Source organism: Mustela erminea, chromosome 3 (assembly GCF_009829155.1).
Source record: "Mustela erminea isolate mMusErm1 chromosome 3, mMusErm1.Pri, whole genome shotgun sequence".
NCBI lineage: Eukaryota > Metazoa > Chordata > Mammalia > Carnivora > Mustelidae > Mustela > Mustela erminea.
This window is the reverse complement of record NC_045616.1, coordinates 163948997-163968974: the sequence shown is the minus strand read 5'-3', so window position 1 is coordinate 163968974 and position 19978 is coordinate 163948997. Positions and strand designations below refer to the sequence as shown.

The 19978-nt window shown below is 55.4% G+C and overlaps 1 protein-coding gene across 5 annotated transcripts in view; it reads left to right on the top strand.

Annotated features, from left to right (window-relative positions):
- The first annotated feature begins 3911 nt into the window (after nt 1-3911).
- CEP72 (centrosomal protein 72) overlaps nt 3912-19978 on the top strand; it is a 32046-nt gene continuing 15979 nt past the window's right edge. The window contains exons 1-6 of one of the 5 annotated variants that reach the window (XM_032337856.1): nt 4371-4620; nt 4653-5189; nt 8819-8946; nt 9994-10186; nt 12411-12519; nt 19605-19783. In XM_032337856.1, the coding sequence (XP_032193747.1) occupies nt 4536-4620; nt 4653-5189; nt 8819-8946; nt 9994-10186; nt 12411-12519; nt 19605-19783 (1231 nt within the window). In that variant the 5' untranslated portion in view covers nt 4371-4535. Of the gene's footprint in view, nt 4040-4370; nt 4621-4652; nt 5190-8818; nt 8947-9993; nt 10187-12410; nt 12520-19604; nt 19784-19978 lie in introns of those variants that run through there. The other 4 variants (XM_032337854.1, XM_032337853.1, XM_032337852.1 and 1 more) reach the window with 4 other exon arrangements.

Sequence of the window (19978 nt, the reverse complement as noted above, 5' to 3'; positions counted from 1 at the left end):
GGCAGCTCCCACTTGGAAGATGCTAGGTACACGGCAAGACAAAGGCACAGGAGTTGTGGGGTGTAGCGTCCCGGGAGTGGACATGGCTGTCCCAGAAGGTGGGCAGGGCCCCTGGCCTCCAGGTGAGGGTCATGGCTCAGAGGCCTGAGGGGCTCGCGGGCCTTCCTTGTGAGGTGACTGCTGCTTTGCCCCACACTGTGCCAGTGCACATAGGCCCTCTGGCCTCGGGTCCCCACTTCCAGAACAAACGGAAGACCCCTCTTTCTGAGAAATCTCGGTTTTTAGGTGTCGGCCACTGTAGTGAATGGTGGCTCCTCCTCCTCTCTCTCCCTGACCGGCGCAGGGTGACGCGGGGACACGGAGCACCCACCCCATGGGTGGAGATGGGGGCTGGGGGACATTTGCTGGGCTCCGGGGCTAAAGCGTGGAAGCAGGGGTCTCGGGCAGGACACAGACAGGAACCAATCCCGCCCGGGCTCGTGGGAGCTGAGCCGCACCTGAGCGTCGGGTCTGGGTGCTAATCAGCCCTGCTGAGCTTGCCCGCCTCAGGATTCCCGCCGTGTGTCCTGCAGGCCTTGCATCTTACCTGACCCCTGATCAGATCGACTCTTGACAGACGTTCACATGCTCCCAGGTGAGACAGGGCCCTGCCTCCACCTCCCCAGGGTGGACCCGCCTGCCCCCTCCGGCTTCCTTTACGCTCCGTACAGATGCTGGTGTCCTGGCCCCGGGGTCGGGAGACACCCAGGGTCCTTATAGCCCATGAAGGGCGGTCTCTAGCTGAGTGCCGTCGGGGACTCCTGCAACAGGACCAGAACCCCACGGTCCCAGGAGAGGTACCCTAGAGCTGCAGGTCTGGCCAGCAGGGGTCCTGCACTACCCATTCTGAACTCTCACCTTCCCAGAAACGGGGGGCAGAATCACTTACCAAAGACACGCGGAGTCCACACAGCTGGACTTGCTCCTGGCCCGGGGCCGACGCCGCCCCAGCCTGACCCCTAGCCCACCGGGAGACCCCCCAACTCCTCGTCCACACCGCTGGCGACGCTGCACCGACAGAAGGGGTGGCACCAGCCCATTCTCTGTGTTAAGATTTGCCAGGTATGAGGTCAGGGTGCTCTCGTGAGCCCCCAAAACACCCCTGAAAACCATGACTGTTGATCTGACAACAGTGGAAGTAACAGGGTGCCGGCTGGACGGAGAAGACACACCCCACGGCAGCTGGCAGAACGCCCCAGGAGCACACGGGGAGCATCCCCCAGCCCCTCCTGGTTCCCAGCGCGGGGCTGAGCTCCCCCTTGGGGCAAAATGGGAAACTGCCCCCTTTCCCCCTGGAGCACACTGCAGGCCTGCTTCAGCCCTCACCCCTGCCTGGGCAAGGACTGCCATAGTTTAGGTCTCGGGCTACCAGCACCCGTGGGAATCCTCAAGCTGCCCAGCCCTCCGGACGTGGACCCACCCTCCAGTTACTCTGTCTCCTTCTCTGGCCTCCTCCCTAGGGATGAATGACACTTCAGTTGCTGCCTGTAGTTTGGAGATTGAGGCTAAGAGGCCTGGAAGCCTTCCTGGAATGTTCTAGAAAGCTGTGGAAGGCTGCATGCAGTGGGGAGCTTGGTGTGCAGGAGGGGCTCTCCACTGCTATCTCCAGTGCATGGCCACCCAGGCTCCCCCAAAGCTTCTCCATGAAGCCCCCTGCACCAGCCACAAGCACCTCTCCAAATTTTAAGCTCCCAGGGCAGTTGGGACCACAGGAGGAGCTGGATAAAGGCACCCACAGGGTTCAAAGGCAGTACCTGGGGGTCATCTGGGTGGGCAGGTACTGAGCAGGGCAGGGGTGTGTTCCCTCGGTGGGTCTCACATACCTGTCAGAGACCCAGTCCAATGCAATCAGCTGTGACAGGACCCAGGAGAGGATGCCATGGGGCTTTGGGCTGTCCCCTCGGGGTGGGGTGGGGCTGTCTGAGCCAGGGGCTGAGACCCTTCCCGGATCCCCACCCCCCTCAGTGCATTCTTCCTGCTCCCTGGTTGCCTGGGGCCAGCTCCCAGCGCCAACATTCCTGGCTTGCTTCAAAGCAGTTCAAAAGGAACTCCAAAATAATACCCCCCTAGATTTATCCCCGTAAACAAACGGAGCAGGTGGAAGGTCCAGAACAGGAGATGGGTCAAATAAACCTGGGTTTAATTCAGTATCCATATGGCCATTAAGAATGATGTTTGATAAATGATGGTGAAGAATATTTAGTCACATAGAGTTCATACAGAGTAGAAAATAGATATGTATCTGCCTAAGAGAGCGGTCAGCACGATCTCACTGTCATTGAGTATATACAGGCTTGGGAAACACACTTGCGGGATCCATGTTAAAGTGTTAACCTTGGCGGTTTCGATGTGGAGGAATAGTCAGTCTTTGTTCTCCGGTATTTTGCATCTTTTCTGCAGTGAATATGCAATACCTTAAGAAGCAGAAAACATGATTTTTGAAGTTCTATTGGCACTTCTACCGTAACAGAAACATTGACTCTGTGTGGTGCTGTCCCACGGGGCAAGTGCAGAGGTCCCCGCCCACCCGAACTGACCACTGGGAGAGCCGGGAGCGCTGGGTGTCCTGGCTGTGCCCTGACCAGCTACTTCCCTCTGCTGGGGGCCAACGGAAGCCTTTTGCTTGCCTCTGTAGGCTTCTAAAGCCAGGCTGTCGGGTCAGTTTCTAAGTTTCTTGCCTGCACAAACTTCCACTCAGCAGACCTGGTGTGGGGCCCCCGTGGGGCCTGAGACGTGCCCAAGTCCGTGGAAAGGGAAGCACGGGCAGCACTGGAGTGACATCTTGGTCAGTTACGGGACACTCCCGAAGCAGGCTTGCGAGTCCCCATAAACACTGAGCAGCACGAGGGCCCAGGGAGGCCAAGCTTGAAGCCCTGCGCTGCCTAGCAGAGTTGGGGTACCCTGCACCCCTCCTTGCTGTGCGCTCCCCCACCCCTCCCCTATACCTCCTGCCTCTAACCCCACTGTAAGCCTCCAGTGCCCACACACCCCTTACCTCCGCCCTCCACCCCTATGCTACCACCCAGGCAGGCACATGCCAGGTGACTTTGCTGATAGGCTGGTGACATCTGGGGTGAAGGGTAGCAGGGGTGTCTCCTGCTCCAGACAGCAGGAGATGGGGAGGCAGCGGTGACCCCACGGTTCAGGCTGGTTGAGGCACATTCGGACACGGACGGGGTCTTCCCTGAACCCTGCAGACCTCAAGTGCTGCTCACAATGCTCCATAAAGGTCCTAGACGGACGCGCCTGCCACCAACTGTCGGTCAGCGGGCGAGCGCCACGCTCGGGCCCCAGACTTCACGGGCCGCCTCTGAGTGAACCCACGTGTGGGGTCCCGGGTGAGGCAGGGAACCCACGGGCTGGCGGGCTTTCCCGGGGGACAGCACCCCTCCCACTGAGGGCAGAGGACCGCTTGAGTCTGGCAGGCCCACTCGAAGGCCAATGCCTGCTTCGACTCGCCCCGCCCCTCGGCCCCGGACCCCGCCCCTCGGCCCGGACCCCGCCCCTCGGACCCGGACCCCGCCCCTCGGCCCGGACCCCGCCCCTCGGCCCGGACCCCGCCTCTCGGCCCCGGACCCCGCCCCTCGGACCCGGACCCCGCCCCTCGGCCCGGACCCCGCCTCTCGGCCCCGGACCCCGCCCCTCGGACCCGGACCCCGCCCCTCGGCCCGGACCCCGCCCCTCGGCCCGGACCCCGCCTCTCGGCCCCGGACCCCGCCTCTTGGCCCCGGACCCCGCCCCTCGGCCCGGACCCCGCCTCTCGGCCCCGGACCCCGCCCCTCGGCCCGGACCCCGCCCCTCGGCCCGGACCCCGCCCCTCGGCCCGGACCCCGCCCCTCGGCCCCGGACCCCGCCCCTCGCGGCTCTGCCGCGGCCCCACCGCGCAGGCGCCAGCGCAGGTGCTTGTCGTTTGAAAGTATGGCGCCCGCGGGCCCGCGGCTGGTGCTGCGTGAGGAGAAGATCCGGGAGAAGAGCGGCCTGGCGCCTCACCACGACCTGGGTGCGCGGCGGTGACGGGCCGGCGGAGGGTGCGAGCTTCCCGCCGCGGCGTCCGCAGACGGGGTCGGGCCAGAGCGCGCCGTCCTGACCGCGCTCTTCCCGAACCGTCGAAGGCGGGGGGCGGGGAAGAAGGGGGTCCGCGGGGGGCGGGGTCCGGGGGGCGCCGGGGGTCAGAGGGGGCGGGGGCCGCGGGGGGCAGGAGGTCTCCGGAGGCCCCGGGCCGAGTGTGGCGGGGACCGCGGGCGGCGGGGCCCGGAGTGGGGCCGGGGTCGCGGTGGGGGCGGGGACAGGGGGCCGAGCGGGGGCGCGGTGGGGGGGGCCCCGGGGCGGGCCGAGAGAGTCCGCGGGTTTTCTAATGTTTAAAACGTGTTTTCGAGATCCCGATTGGTTTGGTTCGCCTTGATGGGGAGACGGAGGGGAGCGGAGACGAGCGGAGTCCTCCGCGCCCCCGGGGTGCCCGCGCGGACCCCACCCCGGACCCTGAGGTCGGGCCCGAAATGCCGAGCCTCCCGCACGTCCCGCCCGCGCTCCACCCCCGGGAGGCGGTTTCGGTCGGCGCCTCCAGGGGTGCGGCCGCCCGCGGTCGCGGGGCTCCTGGGTCGCGGGGCTCCTGGGTCGCGGGGCTCGGGGCGTTCCGCGCCCCTGCGCTGTGTGCGCGGCGGACCTGGCGGGCGGCCGGCGTGCGGTGTGCCCCGGGGGCCGCGTGGCCCGGAGAGGCCTGTCCCTGCGGCGCCCCGAGGGCACGTGTCGCTTGTCCGCCGGGGGACGCGCTCGTAGCGCTTCCCTCGGGGCTGGGGGCTGTGGCGGGCGCTGGGACCGACCCTCGGGAGAAGGCGTCGGGCTCGCGCGTGCGCCGGGTTCGCCGGTCCGAGCCCGGAGGTCGGTCGTGCCGTCCGTGCAGGCCTGGGAGACGCCTGCGACCGGCCCCGGGGATGCGCGTGTCCCCGTGTCGCTAGCTGGAGACGCCACGCGCGCTGCGTCTGTTGCCGCGCACTCCGCGCGGGGTTTACCCTGGAGACGGGGACGCGGGAGGGGAGCGGAGCGCCCAGCGCAGGGCCGGAGGGGCCCGACCCGCCACCCTGAGATCGCGACCCGAGCGGAGCGGGGGTCCCGGCCGGCGCCCGCCCCCCCACGCGGGCGCTCCTGCTTGGGTAGGGTCCGGCGCGGAGAGGGCGACGGCGACGCAGGCCTGCGGTTTCCCGCCCGGACACCGGGCCGTGACGCAGCCGCGTTCACACTGTTACCTTCCCGCTAGCTCGGCGGTGTCGGGAGCTTTCCTTGAGGCGTCCTCTTCGGCCTGTGCGCTCTTTGGGGGGTGGGGGGTTCTCCGTGTGATTCTCTATGTAAACCTGTCGAGGTGTGTTTTCGGTTCACCGTCCGGTCTGTGCTGGCGAATGGTCCAGGTGCGCGCTCGGGGCGCCTGGAGTCTCCTGCAAATGCGCATCGGATGCTGTTGGCTGATCGTGAGGTGATTCTCCTGGATCCTGGTTGATTTCCCGCCCGGCCGCTGTCCGGATGCAGGGCAGGGGACGGGGGCAGCCCCTCGCCCGGAGCCTGAATTGGTCGGCCCCTCTTGCGCTGCGTCCTGGGTGTTGGAGCTGTGCTGTCCGAAGCCGGGCGCGCGCACTGGGGATGTGGAGAGAGCCCCGCAAGCGGGTGGTGCTCCCGGGTCTCCCCGGTGACGTTCTTGGTGCGGCGCCTGCTACTGGAGCTGCTCCAGCTCTCCCTGGTTCCAGTTTTCAGGGCACCTCCGTCCCCATCTATGTCCCTTAATCCAAGCCTGACCCGTGGCACTGTGTTTGAGATGAGGTTCTTGTCGGCAGTGGGTGGTGGGTTCATTTTTAGTGACCCTGCCAGTGCGTTCTATGCAGTGTGCTTCGACCCTTTCCGAGCGGTGGACTGTTGGTGCGGGACAGCTGAGCATGCCTTGCCTTGTTTCCTACTGTCTTGTTCTTTTGTTTCCTGTTTCCTGCCTTCCTGGGGCTTGACTGTTTTCTTAGTTTTCCGTTTTGAGTTATCTACCATATCTTTGAGCTTATCTCTTTGTGTAGTGTTTGTAACGGGTGTTTCATAAATTACAGTGTATTTGTGTAACTTAACACAGTCTGCTTGTGTGGACGTTTTACCCCATTAAGCAAAACGTAGAAACTTTATGAGCAATGTTTCCTTTTTTCTTTTTTTTAATCTTTTATAATTTAGTTGTCTTAAGTATTTTCTCCGGATACCTTGAAAACCACATTAGTTGTTTTTCCTTTTCTTTTACATTCATCCCACATCTTAAATAACTCTAGAGGAAACATTGTTACTGCGTGTTTACCTGTTTCGTGATTCTTTCTTCATTCCTGGTGCTTCGGGTTTTCTTTTATCCTTCCTTTGTGCTGGAAGAGTTTCCTGCAGCAGTTGCCTTAGGACGGCTGTGCTGGTGAAACGTCTCTCCGTGTGTCTTCATTTGAAAACACCGTATGTCACCTCAGTCCCTAAACTGTTTTTGGTGGATACAGAGTTCTGGGTTGAAAGTTCTTTTCTTTCAGCACTTGGGAAATGTGGGGCCCCTTCCGTCAGGCCTCCTTGGTTCTGAAGCATAGTCCCCTGTCCTGTGAGTAGTTTTCTCTACCAGTAATGCCTTTTCTGGTTGCTTTCGAGATTCTTCCACTGTTCTTAGTTTTTAGAAGTTTATTTCTGATGTATCTGGGCTTTTTTTTTTGGTCTTTATTCTGTTTGCGGCTTTCTCAGATACTTGAATATGTACCTGTATGTCCTTTGCCAAATTTGATAAGTTTTCAGCTATTATTTCTTTAATTGTTAAAATTTTTTCTTCTTTGTCATACTTTCCCCTCTTCTTGGAACTCTAATTGCAACTGCACTGGGACCTGTTGTGACAGGAATATTAGATCTTTTTCTGCGGACCCTTGAGGCTCTGCTCTTTTTATTTATTTATTTTTTAAGTGTTTTCTCTCTGCTGGTCAAGTAAAACAATTTCGATCAATATGTTGCTGCATTTACTCTGGATTTTGGCTTCTGTCGTCTCCCTCCTGTTAGCGAGCTGCTTCTGCACAGTGTTTTGATTCAGTTACTGTATTTCACGTTTCTGAAATGGCTGTTCGTTTTCTTTATGTTTTCTGCTTTTTAGCCAAGACTTGCTATTCATCGTTTGTTTCGAGAATTTGATAATTGTTCATTGAACTATTGCTTTAAAATTCTTTTTTTTTTTAAGATCTTATTTATTTATTTGACACAAAGAGACAGAGATCACAAGTAGGCAGAGAGGCAGGCAGAGAGAGAGAGAGGGAAGCAGGCTCCCCGCGGAGCAGAGAGCCTGATGTGGGACTTGATCCCAAAACCCTGGGATCATGACCTGAGCCAAAGGTGAGGCTTAACCCGCTGAGCCCCCCAGGCATCCCTTTAAAGCCACCCAGGCGCCCTTGCTTTAAAATTCTTTTTTTTTTTTAAGTATTTACTTATTTATTTGTCAGAGAGAGAGAGTGCGCACAAGCAGGCAGAGAGGCAGACAGAGAGGGGGGAAGCAGGCTCCCCGAGGAACAGAGAGCCCGATGCGGAGCTCGATCCCAAAACCCTGGGATCATGACCTGAGCCAAAGGCAAGGCTTAACCCACTGAGCCCCCCAGGCATCCCTTTAAAATTCTTGTTAAAAAGTTCTGACTCTTGTCATTTCTGTGTTGGTGTCTGTTGATTGTTTTTCCTCATTCGAATTGAGATTTTTTTTCAGTTTTTGGTCACTTTGTATTGCTTCGTGGACATTTTGGGTATTAAGAGGCTGTTTCTTTTGTAAATCTCATTGCAGTGTTGGCACTGAGCGGGTGCTGCCTCACTGCTGAGGTGGCGGCCAGCATCCTGTCACATACACACTCCGCGCATGCCTGTGGGCCAGCCGGGGTAGGCGTCGGGGTCCACTCATGCTTTCTCGGTGCCGTCCACGGTGCAAGGCAGATGTATGGTGCATTTTTTTACTGGGTGTTGAGCTAGTGTGGGGCTCACGACAGGGTCCTGTGCTGCAAGGCGGCCATCCCCGTCCTTCTCCCACGGCCCAAGGGCTTACCCTTCTGTGCTAGTCAGAGTCCATTGGCCGTTCTGGGTTGCCAGCTTCGTTGGCCCTCAGACTGCGATGTGTGGACGACAAAATAGACCAACGCAGGGCCCTCACCTCATGATGGTTTTCTGGAGGTCCCTAGACAGTGGGGCTCCCGTTCCCCACCCTCCCGAGGGGTCTGGTGCTTGTTTCATACCTTGGTTTCCAGGGAGTTAGGCATAGGACACGAGTAGAAGTAGGGTGAGATGGGTCTATTCTGTCTTGTGTGGAACTGGAGGCCCACAAATCAATTTTAAATTTGACTGAGATGTGTTTTAAAACATAAATATTCCTGAGGAAGTGTTGATGTGCCTAGACCCAAACTGTCTTTTTGATTACAGAAACTTATTATTGTAGCAACATTTACTTACTGGCTGCGCGTTGAGTGTGCCACGCAGAGGATGACCGTGCCCTCGTGTGTAAGTGGCATGGACTAGGCAGGCTAGCTAACCAGTGGGCTTCTGATTGGGACCCCTGAGTGGAGGCTACGCAGGCGCTGGGCTGAGCAGCCAGGAGTCAGAGTAAGAGCCCGGCTAGGAGGGCCTTGCTGGTGGGGGGTGCGGTCTGACAGGGGAAGCAGTGGCGTGGGGAGCAGGGCAAGGGCTCGGAGACATTTGGGGCATAAATAAGCTGAAACCTTGAGTGCGATTCTTTAATATCACCGTTCAGTTAAAAGTAATTTTCTGTTCTTAGCTGAGCTCCAGTCACTGTCTATTCCCGGAACTTACCAAGAGAAGATTACTCACCTGGGAACTTCTCTGGTGAACCTGACGGGTCTGAAGTCTCTAGACCTCTCACGCAACTCCTTGGTGAGTCTAGAGGTAAGTTTTAAGTTTGTTTCTTCAAAGACAACTTACTGTTGTCAGGAGCAGTGCAAAGTACGTTTATAGTCAAAAATACCATCTGTGGGGCACCTGGGGGGCTCAGCGGGTTAAAGCCTCTGCCTTCGGCTCAGGTCGTGGTCTCAGGGTCCTGGGATCGAATCCCACATCGGGCTCCCTGCTCAGCGGGGAGCCTGCTTCCCCCCCCCCCCCACCGCCTGCTTCTCTGCCTGCTTGTGATCTCTGTCTGTCAAATAAATAAAGTCTTAAAAAAAAAACTGCACTTACGTGTAGGCTGTATACTTGGGTCTGATTACAGGTGGTGTTTTTCTTGTGCATCTCATTACGTCTTTAAACTACTTGGACAACCAGAAGTCCTATCTCTGATGAAGACGATTGTATCTTTAAGGGAACTAAAATAAGTCCCAAGAGACTGTTGTGTGTGCCAGTCAGTCAGTCCCTGTCTGCGCTGCGTTTCTCTTCATCCACATTCGACGCTCACATCTGTTTATCATCTGCCTGCTGGTGGCCTCAAACCCTGGAGTGGCCGAGCCACGGGCGTGGGGCTTCCCGCAACGCTCCTGACGCAGCAGGCACTTGGCCTGCTGAGCAAGGAAGAAGCCGCCGGCTGATGGCAGCGCCGGACGTTGTGTGAACGCTGCCCGTGATTTCATGGAGAAGAGGCTCGTGTTGCCCTTGGTAGAGAGAGACCCCCAGCACGGGGCTGGGAACCTGCCCAGAGTCCCCCCTCCGGGCACCGGCAGTCCCGGTCTGTGCGGTGTGAGCGCCAACTGCAGGAGATGGTGACAAGCCGGTGGAAGCTGGCCGTCCCTGGTGCTGTCCGGGCTCTGTGCACGTGACCTTCCACAGCTGCTGGCCGCTCCCTGCGTGGGACCCGCGGGCTACCTCCCTGGAGCACGCGCGTCTCTGTGCTCTTCCTGCCAGCCGCCCGTGGCTGTGGCCGTGGCCATGGCAGGTGCCAGTGTGTACCACGCCTAGCTCACTGTGGCTGAGTGTGAGCTCACTGTGCCTTCGTCCCGTTGGCAGGGTGTCCAGTACCTGACCGCACTGGAGAGCCTCAACCTCTACTACAACAGCATCTCTTCGCTCGCCGAGGTGCTGCGGCTCCACTCCCTGCCAGAGCTCGCCGACGTGGACTTCCGGCTGAACCCCGTGGTAAAGAACGAGGCCGACTACCGCCTCTTCGTCGTGCACATGCTTCCGAAGCTCAGGCAGCTGGGTAGGTGCCGCGGCCTCGCTCACGGCAGCGCTGGGCGGCGACCCGCGCGCTCCGCTCCCTGTTTGCGCCCATGTCTCACCGGCTGGGTGTTGTAGGGCGCTGCCTGGGAGGAGGGTGGGGAGCTCTGGCCACAGACACCTGCCCGGGGCGGCCAGGAGCTCGGTTGTGGGGGAGGGGCAGGCTGCTCTGTCACTTTCTGGCCCTCCACATTGTCACTGACTGGCCTGGATATACTCTCTAGAATCCGGTGGCGTTTCCTTGCCCAGCTGCCCAGGCTTCATCTTAGGCAGTTGGAAGCTTCCTGGTTTCACGTCCACTTGGAAGGGCAGGTAGAGGAAGAGAAGTTCATGTGTCACACCGTCCCCCAGACGATAGGGACGGGAGAGTGAGGTTCTGTTGGCAGGTAGAGCTGCCCACTGGCTTAGTCACCCGTGTCCCTCAAAGAAACAGGTCTGTGTCAGGCCGTGGGACAAGCTTCCAGGGAGCCGGCCAGCCACGCCCAGGGGGAGGGTCATGCTTACAGAAGCCATCGTGGCGCCTCCCCAAGCCCTTCCTGGTTACCAGGAGTTGTTTTCGTCATGAGCGTTGTGCTGGTGCCCACCTTGTGTCGCCGCACCCGTGAGAGCGTGGCGTGTGAGCCCAAGGGCACGCTGAGCACGGGGAAGGGGCTGGCTTAGAGCCTGGGCCCCTCAGTCCGCCGTGTGAACGGGGTCATAAGTGCCGAGCAGTGGCGGAGTCAGCACGTCCCCGTGAAGGGTAGTGTTGCTCTGTGTCCTTAGTGATCACAGTGTGTCCTCAAGCCTGAGGGCCAGTTCATGCCTGGTGAGGCTGGGGGCGTTCGGGCGTCTCTGTCTTCTGGGAGCTGACCTAATGAAACCAGAGTCAAGCCGGATCACAGCAGCGCTTGTCAGGGAAGACGGTCCACTGTCCTTGCACGCGGTAGGTACTGAGCTGGGGCCGTACTGTGGCTACTGGCCTGGCAGCGCCCAGGTGGTATCCGTGGAGACCCCCGTGTTTTGCGTCTCTCGGCTGTAGCAGGTTCTCTAGCGAACGCTTGCTGCACAAGCTCGCCTCCCGGTGCCCCGTCCCCCGTGCTGCTGGGCGGTCAGCTCTGGGAGCCTGCTGCTCTGTCGGGCCGCGCCTGCCTGGGGTTAGGGGTGGGCTGTGGGCATCAGTGACCAACCCCCATCGGTACGTGTTTAGTTTGGATTTTCAGGTGTTTGGGGGGAGTACGTGCTGGTGCTCTCGCTTACTTCCGTTTACCAGCAGTTGAAGTTGGCGCTTTCACAAGCATTATGGTCCACATTGGAAAATTTTGCCGTCTTCAGTCTTAAATCTTTACTTTTCTCTTCATTATAAAGGTTTTAGATTCAGCCTCTTAGAGTGTGCAGAAGGGACATAATAAAGAGGGGCAGAAGGAGAGGGAGAAGCAGGCTCCCCACTGAGCAGGGAGCCCCAGCGGGGCTAGATCCAAGGAACCCGGGATCATGACCCGAGCTGAGGGCAGACAACCGACTGAACCACCCAAGTGCCCCCAGAGCATTGACTTTTGATGTTGGGAAGCATCTTAACCCTCAGATATGCTGAGTAAGAACTGATTAGAGGCCTTCCGGGGCCCTGGGCACTCAGGCGGGGGCAGTTGATCCTGCGCATCTGACGGTGCAAATCCTAGGCCCAAACACAAGGCCGTGACGTCCTCTCTTTAGCGAATTCAGGGTTCTTATCCACAGAGACGTCTCCGGCGTGCTCAGTGAGGTTCGAGAACCTCACAGGGCGCCCAGGACATGCATTAAGGGAGGACGGTGCTGAGAAGGACGTGCGCGCGTGTGCCGCGTGTCTCTCCCCGCGGCAGCAGGCTGCCGGCACGTGGTCCCTGGGGCTGCGCCCCAGGGGAGCCGGCCAGCCCTGCTGGAGCCCGCACTCAGCATCTCTGGGAAGCCTAGTGTAGCTACGACGGCCCAGCATTCCTTTCCTGGGGCTGCGCAGTGCTTAGGGGGGACTCCTGGAGCAGTGCCGGCCTGCCTGGGGGGATGGAAGGTCCCTGAGAAGTGGTGGCAGTCCTGGTCATGTGCGGTTGGCTGCAGGGAGCGCGACGGGGGTGCCTTCCTTTCCACAGGGAAGTGGGTGTGCTTCAGGGGTGCTAGGAGGTACCCTGTGGGGTTTGGTCACCAGGGCCTGTCCCCTGCTTCGTGACTTGCTCATTTCTCTGGCATTTTCTCCCTAGATGACCGTCCTGTGAGAGAGAGCGAGCGGAAGGCATCCCGGCTGCATTTTGCGTCGGAGGAGTCACTCAGCTCGAAGCAGAGCTTCCCCGCTGGTTTCAGAGTCGGAGGGTAAGAGCAGAAGTGGCATCTGGACGCGGAGAAGAGCTGTTCAGACTTGTCTGTGGCTAGAACGTTTACCGGAAAGATACTTCTGTGTGCCAACCGCCACTCGGAGGGCATCTGTGCAGAAGAGGAGAGGGGCCCTCTGCCCAGTCCGTGTTTTCCGTAGTTACTTTTCATAGTAGAATGTTTTTGGAAGTGACACATGTAAAATCAAACAGTGTGAAAGCACGGCCCCTCGTTCCCTCCTCAGCCTCAGAGGCAGCCCCCGCCCCTTTTGCAGCCGTGTCTGCTGGCGGTTTGTTTGCGCCCTCTCTCCTCTCCAGACCGGACCAGCGCACCGCCGGTAGCGCGTGCGAGCGCTTTGACGCGGGAGCTGACGGCCGCAAGGGCCCTCGCTCCGTGGCCCGGCGGCCCGACGGTCCGTCCGTGCGGCGTGGTCCTTCCTGCACGCTCTGCTCAGTGGCGGCGGCGGTGCTGGCTCTGCCGTGTGCGGCCGGGCTGTGGGACCGGCATCTCCGGCCTGCCTGTGCCCCGCCTCGTGCCCGCTCCTGGCTCTTGTCAGCTGCCCTGTTATGTTCAATTGCTCTGGGAAGGTTGACAGCATTTCAGGGTGTTCTGAAACCATAAACTGTCTTCGTGGTTTGCAGGCTGATTTTATTTATTTAGTTAGTTAGTTAGTTAGTTAGTTAGTTTTTAAGATTTTATGTATTTGTCAGAGAGAGACAACGAGCGCACAAGCAAAGGGGGCAACAGGCGGAGAGAGAAGCCGGCTCCCCGCTGAGCAGAGAGCCGATGTGCGGCTCCAACCCAGAACCCTGGGATCCTGACCTGAGCAGCAGGCAGACGCTTGACTGGGCCCCTGGGCGTCCGTATAGGTGGATTTGAAAGGGCAACGTCTGCCTCGCTTGTGCCAGGGTCATAGACTACGCCGTGTCGCTCTGTCTAAAGCCTTCAGCCGTCTTGCACCGTATGCCTTAGCCTGCCTTTCGGCTCCTCCGCGCACAGACTGATCTGCTCTTTCCCGAAGAGGGCTGGAGCGCGAATACTTTTGGTTCTGCGGACCACACGACCTCTTTCCCAGCTTTGGAACTCTGCCTCTGTCGCGTGAAGGCACCCGCAGATAATGCTTCAACAAACAAACGGCTGCGTTCCAGTACAGCTTCATTTACGGGGATAGGCAGGGCGCTGGGTTTGAGCTGTGGCCTCGCTTAGCCAGTTTCTGTTCTGATGTCTCAGGATCAGTTCCAAGTCCTTGGGGTCTCTTGTTCGTCAGGTCCCCTTATCTCTCCCACTCCCCTTCCTTCCCCCATTTCAGACCAGACCAATGACTGTGTAGACAGCTGTTCTCAGTACTGTGTGCAATGGTCTGGATGTTTGTGGTCCCCAAATTCCTGTGTCGAACCCTTACCCTGCTAGGTGCTGCTGTCAGGAGGTGAGGCCCCCAAAGGCAGAGCCTCATGGATGGGCGTGGCGGCTCGTAGAGAGACAACCCACCCCCCCGAGTTCCCCAGCCCCTTCCACCCCGTGAGATTCTGAGTCAGGTAGTGTCGACTTCTGACTTTGCTCTTCTTCGATATTTTCTTGGGTCTTCCGGGGCCTTCGCCGCTCTGTGTAAGTGTCAGTTTGTTCGTGTCCGTGGAAGACCTTGCTGGGACCCACTGCGACCGCGGTGACACTTACAGATCGGACTGGGAGGATCGGACACCATGACAGTCTTGAGTCTTCATGTGAGCACAGGGGGTCTGTGCGTGTGTTAGTTCTTGATTTCACTTAGCAGAGGTGTGTGCTTTTCCTCAAACAGACCTTGCACATGTGTCGTTCGATTACACCTAATCTGTCGTCTTGGGATGCCTCCGTAAATGGTGCTCTCCTGCTTCATTTGGCACGCCAGATCTTGTTGGTGTGCAGGAAAAGCCTGACTTTTGCATGCTCACCTTGCGTGTGTGTTTCCTAGAGCTGATGTCGCAAAGTGCCACAGACCGGGTGGCTCAATAACAGAAATCTGTTGTCTCACCGTTGTCAAGGTAGAAGTCTGGAATCCAGATGTTGGGGCGTTGATTCTTCGTGGAGGCTGTGAGGGAGAACCCGTTCCTTTAGTCTTCTCGTGCTGTGCTGGAAATCCTTGGTGTTCCTTGGCTTGCAGATGTATCTTACCAGTGCTGTGTCTTCACGTGGCGGTCTTCCTTCTCCCTGTGTCTTCGCACAGGATCTCTCCTTCTACATGCTTGTTTCTGTGTCCCAGTTTCTCCAGAAGGTGCCAGTCAGGTTGGATTAGGGGCTGAGCCTAGTCTCGTATTAACTTGATTACGCATGTGAAGACCCCATTTCCAAATAAGGTCACGTTCTGAGGTACAGGGTGTTGGGACTTCCTATCTTTTGAGAGGGACACAATGCGAATCGTAACTCCTTGTGTTTTGCAGCCTTATTTTACCGGAGTTTTTTCCCCTCGTTTTTGGTTCATTCTTGAGGATTTTCTGCATAGACGATCATGTATCTGTGACAAAGACAATTTCCCAATCTGTATACCTTTTATTTCCTGTTCTTGTCTTACTGCATTGGCTGAGACTTCCAGTGTGACGTTTAAAAGAAGGAATGAGAGGGGCCGCCCTTGCCTTGCCCTACTTAAAGGGACGTGTCTGTTTCTCACCACTAAGTGGGATGTTAGCTACAGGTTTCCATCATGTTCTTTATCTAGTTGAGGAGTCCCCTCCAGTCTTAGTTTGCTGATCATTGTTATCATCAGTGGATGTTGGATTGGGTCAAATGCTTTTTCTGTCATGGTATGAGCATGTGAGTTTTCTTCTTTAGTCTTTTGATGTGATGATTGCATTGATTGATTTTCAAATGTTGAACCAGCCTTGCATACCTGGAATAAATCCCACTTGGTTGTGGTGTATAATTCTTTTTATACGTCGTTGGATACAATTTGCTGGTATTTTGTTGAGGATTTTTGCATCTATGCTCATGGGAGCTATTGGTCTATAGTTTTCTTGCATGTTAAAATAAGGCTGACATAGTATGAGTTAGGAAATATCCTCTCTGCTTCTGTCTTCTAGAAGAGATTACAGAGAATTGGTATAATTGTTTTCTTTAAATATTTGATAGACTTCACCAGTGAGCCATCTGGACTTGGTATTTTAGAGGGTTATTAATTATTGATTCAATGTCTTTAATATATATAAATCTAATCAGATTATCCATTTCTCCTTGTGTGAATTTCGATAGAATGTTTCCAGGAACTGGTCTGTTTCATTAGATTATCAAATTGTGGGCATAGAGTTGTTCATAGTTTTACTGTCCTGTTTGTGTTCATGGGATCTGTCATCACAATTCCTCTTTCATTTCTGATACTAGTAATTTGTGTCTTTTTGTTCTAATTAACCTGGCATGGAAGTTTTTCAATTTTACTTTTAAAGAACTAACTTTTTTTTTTTTCTATCTGTTGATTTCCTGTTTTCAATTTCACTGATTGCTGCTCTAATTTTATTTCTTTTCTTCTGCTTACTTTGGATTTAATTTGCTCTTCCTTTTCTAAATTCCTAAGATGGAAGCTTGGAGCTTGGGTTATTGATTGTAGATTTTACTGTTTTCCTAATGTATGAATTCAATGCTATGAATTACATTCTAAATAGTGATTTCACCGGATCCCGCAAGTGTGTTTTCATTTTCATTTAATTCAAAATAGTTGCAAATTTCTCGGGAGATTTCTTCTTTGACTCGTGCGGTGTGTTATCCAGGAATTTGCTCTTTAATCTCCCGAGTATCTGGGATTTTCCAGTTCTCTTCCTGTTACTGATTACTAGGTTAATTCCACTGTGGCCGGAGAGCAGACACTCGACGCATCCTCCTCTCTTTGGTGTGCTCATATGTGTCTGAGGGCTCCTGGTGTGACCTGTCGGCTCGAGGAGAGCGTGGAGTCTGCAGTCGTTGGGTGCAGTGGTCTGCAGGTGTCAGGACCTCCATCGGACTGATGGTGCCGTTGAGCTCAGCTGTGTCCTCACTGACTTTCTGCCAGCCGGGTCCATACAGGTCCCGGATGTTACCGTCTTCTTGGAGAACGGAGCCCCTGTCTTTATGTAACGCCTCTTTTATTCCTGAAAACATTCCTGATTTCACGTCTGCTCCATCTGAAATTACTGTAGATACTGTTGCTTTCTTTTGAATAGTGTCAGCGCGATATATTTGTTTTTAATGCTTTCCTCTTTTCTTAAAGATTTTATTTATTTGAGGGAGAGAGAGCGAGAGGACACGGATGAGAGCACAAGCAGAGAACCGGCGGGGGGAGAGGGAGAAGCAGATTTCCCCCTGAGCCGGGAACCCGATGTGGGGCTCCATGTCAGGACCCCAAGATCATGGCCTGAGCCGAGGGCAGCTGCTTAACCGAGTGAGCCACCCAGGCGCCCCTAACCCTTTACTTTTTATCCATATGTGTCTTTATATTTAAAATGGGTTTCTCACGGGTGACTTGTAGGTGGAGCTTGATTTTGATCCATGTTGAATCTCTTTGCGTTGGAACGTCTAGACCATTGATGTTTAAAGGGTTATTGATAGGGTTGGATTTATGTCTGCCACGTTCATTTCTGTTTTCTCTGTTCCTATTCTCGTCTTCCGCTCCGTTTCTTCCTTCTGTGGTTCTGAATGAGTTACACCGTCCCGTTTTCTCTCTTTGGTTAGCCTCTCAGTGACACTTACATTCTTACTTTTTTTAGTGTTTACCCTAGAGTATGAGGTAGACTTTGACAACTAATCCAAGTCCACGTTCAATGCCGTCGCGCTGCTCCCCGGCAGTGGCCGCGCCTCAACTCACCAAACGTTCCTCGCCCCCCCCCCCCCCCCGGCCTCGCATCGCAGGCGTCGTCATCCGCTTCGTGGACGCGTAAGCTGTGATCGTCCCGGTAATATGTGGGTAGCCGTGATCACATACATTGTTGCTGTCGTCTGTTGATCAGTTAAGAATAAGACAAAATAAAAATTTTTATTTTATTCCTTCTCAGTGCTCTTCCTTTCTCTGTAGATCTGTTTCTAGCCTGTATCATTCTTTCTAGAGAACTTCTTTTAACGTTTCTTACGCGGCGTCTACTGGCAACACATTCCACTATCCGTTTATCTGAGAAAGTCTTCTTTTCTCCTTCGCTTTTTTTTTTCTTTAAGGTTTTACTTACTTATTTGACAGAAGAGTCGAGAGCAAGCGTAAGCGGGGGAGGGGAGCGGGAGAAGCAGGCTTCTCGCCGAGCAGGGAGCCTGGTGTGGGGCTGGACCCCAGGACCCGGGGAGCATGACCTGAGCCGAAGGCAGACGCTTCAGCCCGGAGCCCCCCAGGCGCCCTCTCGACTTTTGAAGGATAATCTTGCAGGGTACCAGATTCTAGGGTGGTAGCTTTTCCCTCAGCGACTTCAGTACTTGGCTCCTGTGTTGCTTGCGTGATTTCTGAGGGGGTCTGATGGAATTCTTGTGTTTGTTCCTCTACACATAAAGTGGTTTTTCCCTTTGGCTTATTTCAGCATTTTTTTTTCCATTTTCTTTTATTTTCTCCAATTTGGTTATGATCTTCCTTGATGCAGGTTTTGGGTGTTTGTTCTGGCAGCGTTCTCTGGGCTTCCTGGGTCTGTGACTTTAAATATTTTTTGTGTTTCTTTTTCTCTTTCTGACGTTCTCATTAAGCATGTGTTATACCTTGTGGTTGTCCATTGTCCTTCAACTCTTGGGTGTTCTCTTGTGGGTTTTTCCAGTCTTCTTCTCTCCCTGTTTTTCGGTTTTGGACGATCGTGTTGAGCTGTCCTGAGGCCCAGAGACTTGTCCCTCGGCTGTGTCCAGGCCACTGACGAGCCCATCGGACACTTTCTTCATTTCTCTTATGGTGCGTGTGATCCCTGGTATTCCTTTTTCCGTCTTTGTTAGAATGTCATCTCTCTGCTTCAGTTTCCCCTGTCGTCTTGTGTACTGTCTGCTTTTTCCATTAGACCTCTTGACATCATCACTTATCGTTGTTTTAAACCCTCGTCTGCTAACGCCGGCGTTCCTGCCGTACCTGAGTTCTGACACTTGCTCTTCCTGTTCACGATTGTTCGGCCGCTTGGAGTCCCTTGGGACTCCAGATGCATTTTAGGGTGTGTTTCTCTGCTCCTGCCAAAGACGCCCGCGGGATTTTGACATGTATCGCGCTGATTCTGTAGATTGCTTTGGGAAGTACTGACGCTTGAGCAGTGTCAAGTCTTCCCGTCCGTGAAGATGGGACGTGTTTCTATTTATTTAGGTCTTCTTTAATTTCTTCCAGCAGTCTTTTGTAGTTTTACTTGTCCTTAATAGTCTCAAGACTGAACTGTCACAGAGTTCAGAACTCAGAGAGCCTCCTCCTGACCTGACGCAGCCTCGTGATCCAGAGGTGACTGGGAGACCCGAGAGACAGGAACGTGTCAGGTTTCTGTGGGCAGACCTAGAGAGAACCCAAGTCCCTTTCCTGTGGCTCTGGTCCGGAAAACTCTCAGAGGTAGAAAATAGTAAATAGCATCGATTTCTAGTAATAGTAATAGTCCGATCAGATATATAGCACCAGCACTCATAGTATGTGACTAAATATTATCGTTGAAGAGATCTTGCACGCTGCCTGTGTTGGAAGTGAACTGCCCTTGGTGTTTGTCCGTCTCCGTGCTGAGGGCCGCCATTGGTAGGGATGTCATGTGGTAGAGCACCTCATGCTCAGTGTGGAGAGATTTTCACTTAAAGTGAAGACAGTGAAGACAGAATTTCAGACACCTGGCATGTTGTGGATATGCTAGGAAGAGAACACACTAGCGGGTGTCAGAACAGGAGCTTTCTGGACCTTTCGTTCTTGAGTGGACCCTCCTGGGGTTCTGTGCCCTGTTCAGACGGCATGGTGACGTCACGTGACCTTCTTTTCATAAGCGCTTGTCCTGTGGATGTCTTGCACTGACTTCTTTAATAGAGCACTGGGAGCCATTTTCTGCCGCACACCAGCTCCTTCCTGGAGACCCCGTGGCCATGCTGGGGCACTTGCCTTCCTTCACAGGGCTGCGTGCTCTGGTACGGGACTCTGGCTTGAGCGACAGCACTGAGTTTGCTTTTCCTTGCAGACCGTGCCACTCTAGGGCCCTGTGTGCTGACCCCTCGGCCAAGAAGTGCTTGGTCATGGACGCAGATGACGAGGCAGTCCTGAACCTCATTGCTGAGTGCGAGTGGGACTTGAGCAACCCTCCTGGGAGCACAAGTTCCAGCCAGAGGGAGCGAGAGGCCGACCTCCGTAGTTCTCAAGGTAGGCTGCTACTCCGCCGCGAAGGCCCAGTGGGCCCAGCCTGTGCTGGGAGCTGGCCATCTCTGGCCTCCTGATACACAGCTGTGCTTTCCAGAAAATGGACCTTTTCCTGGCGAATCCTCATGACGTCTCTGTGAACTTGAAAATACTGGTGGTTTGGATTCTAGAATTGTGACAGATGATGTCACCGTAATT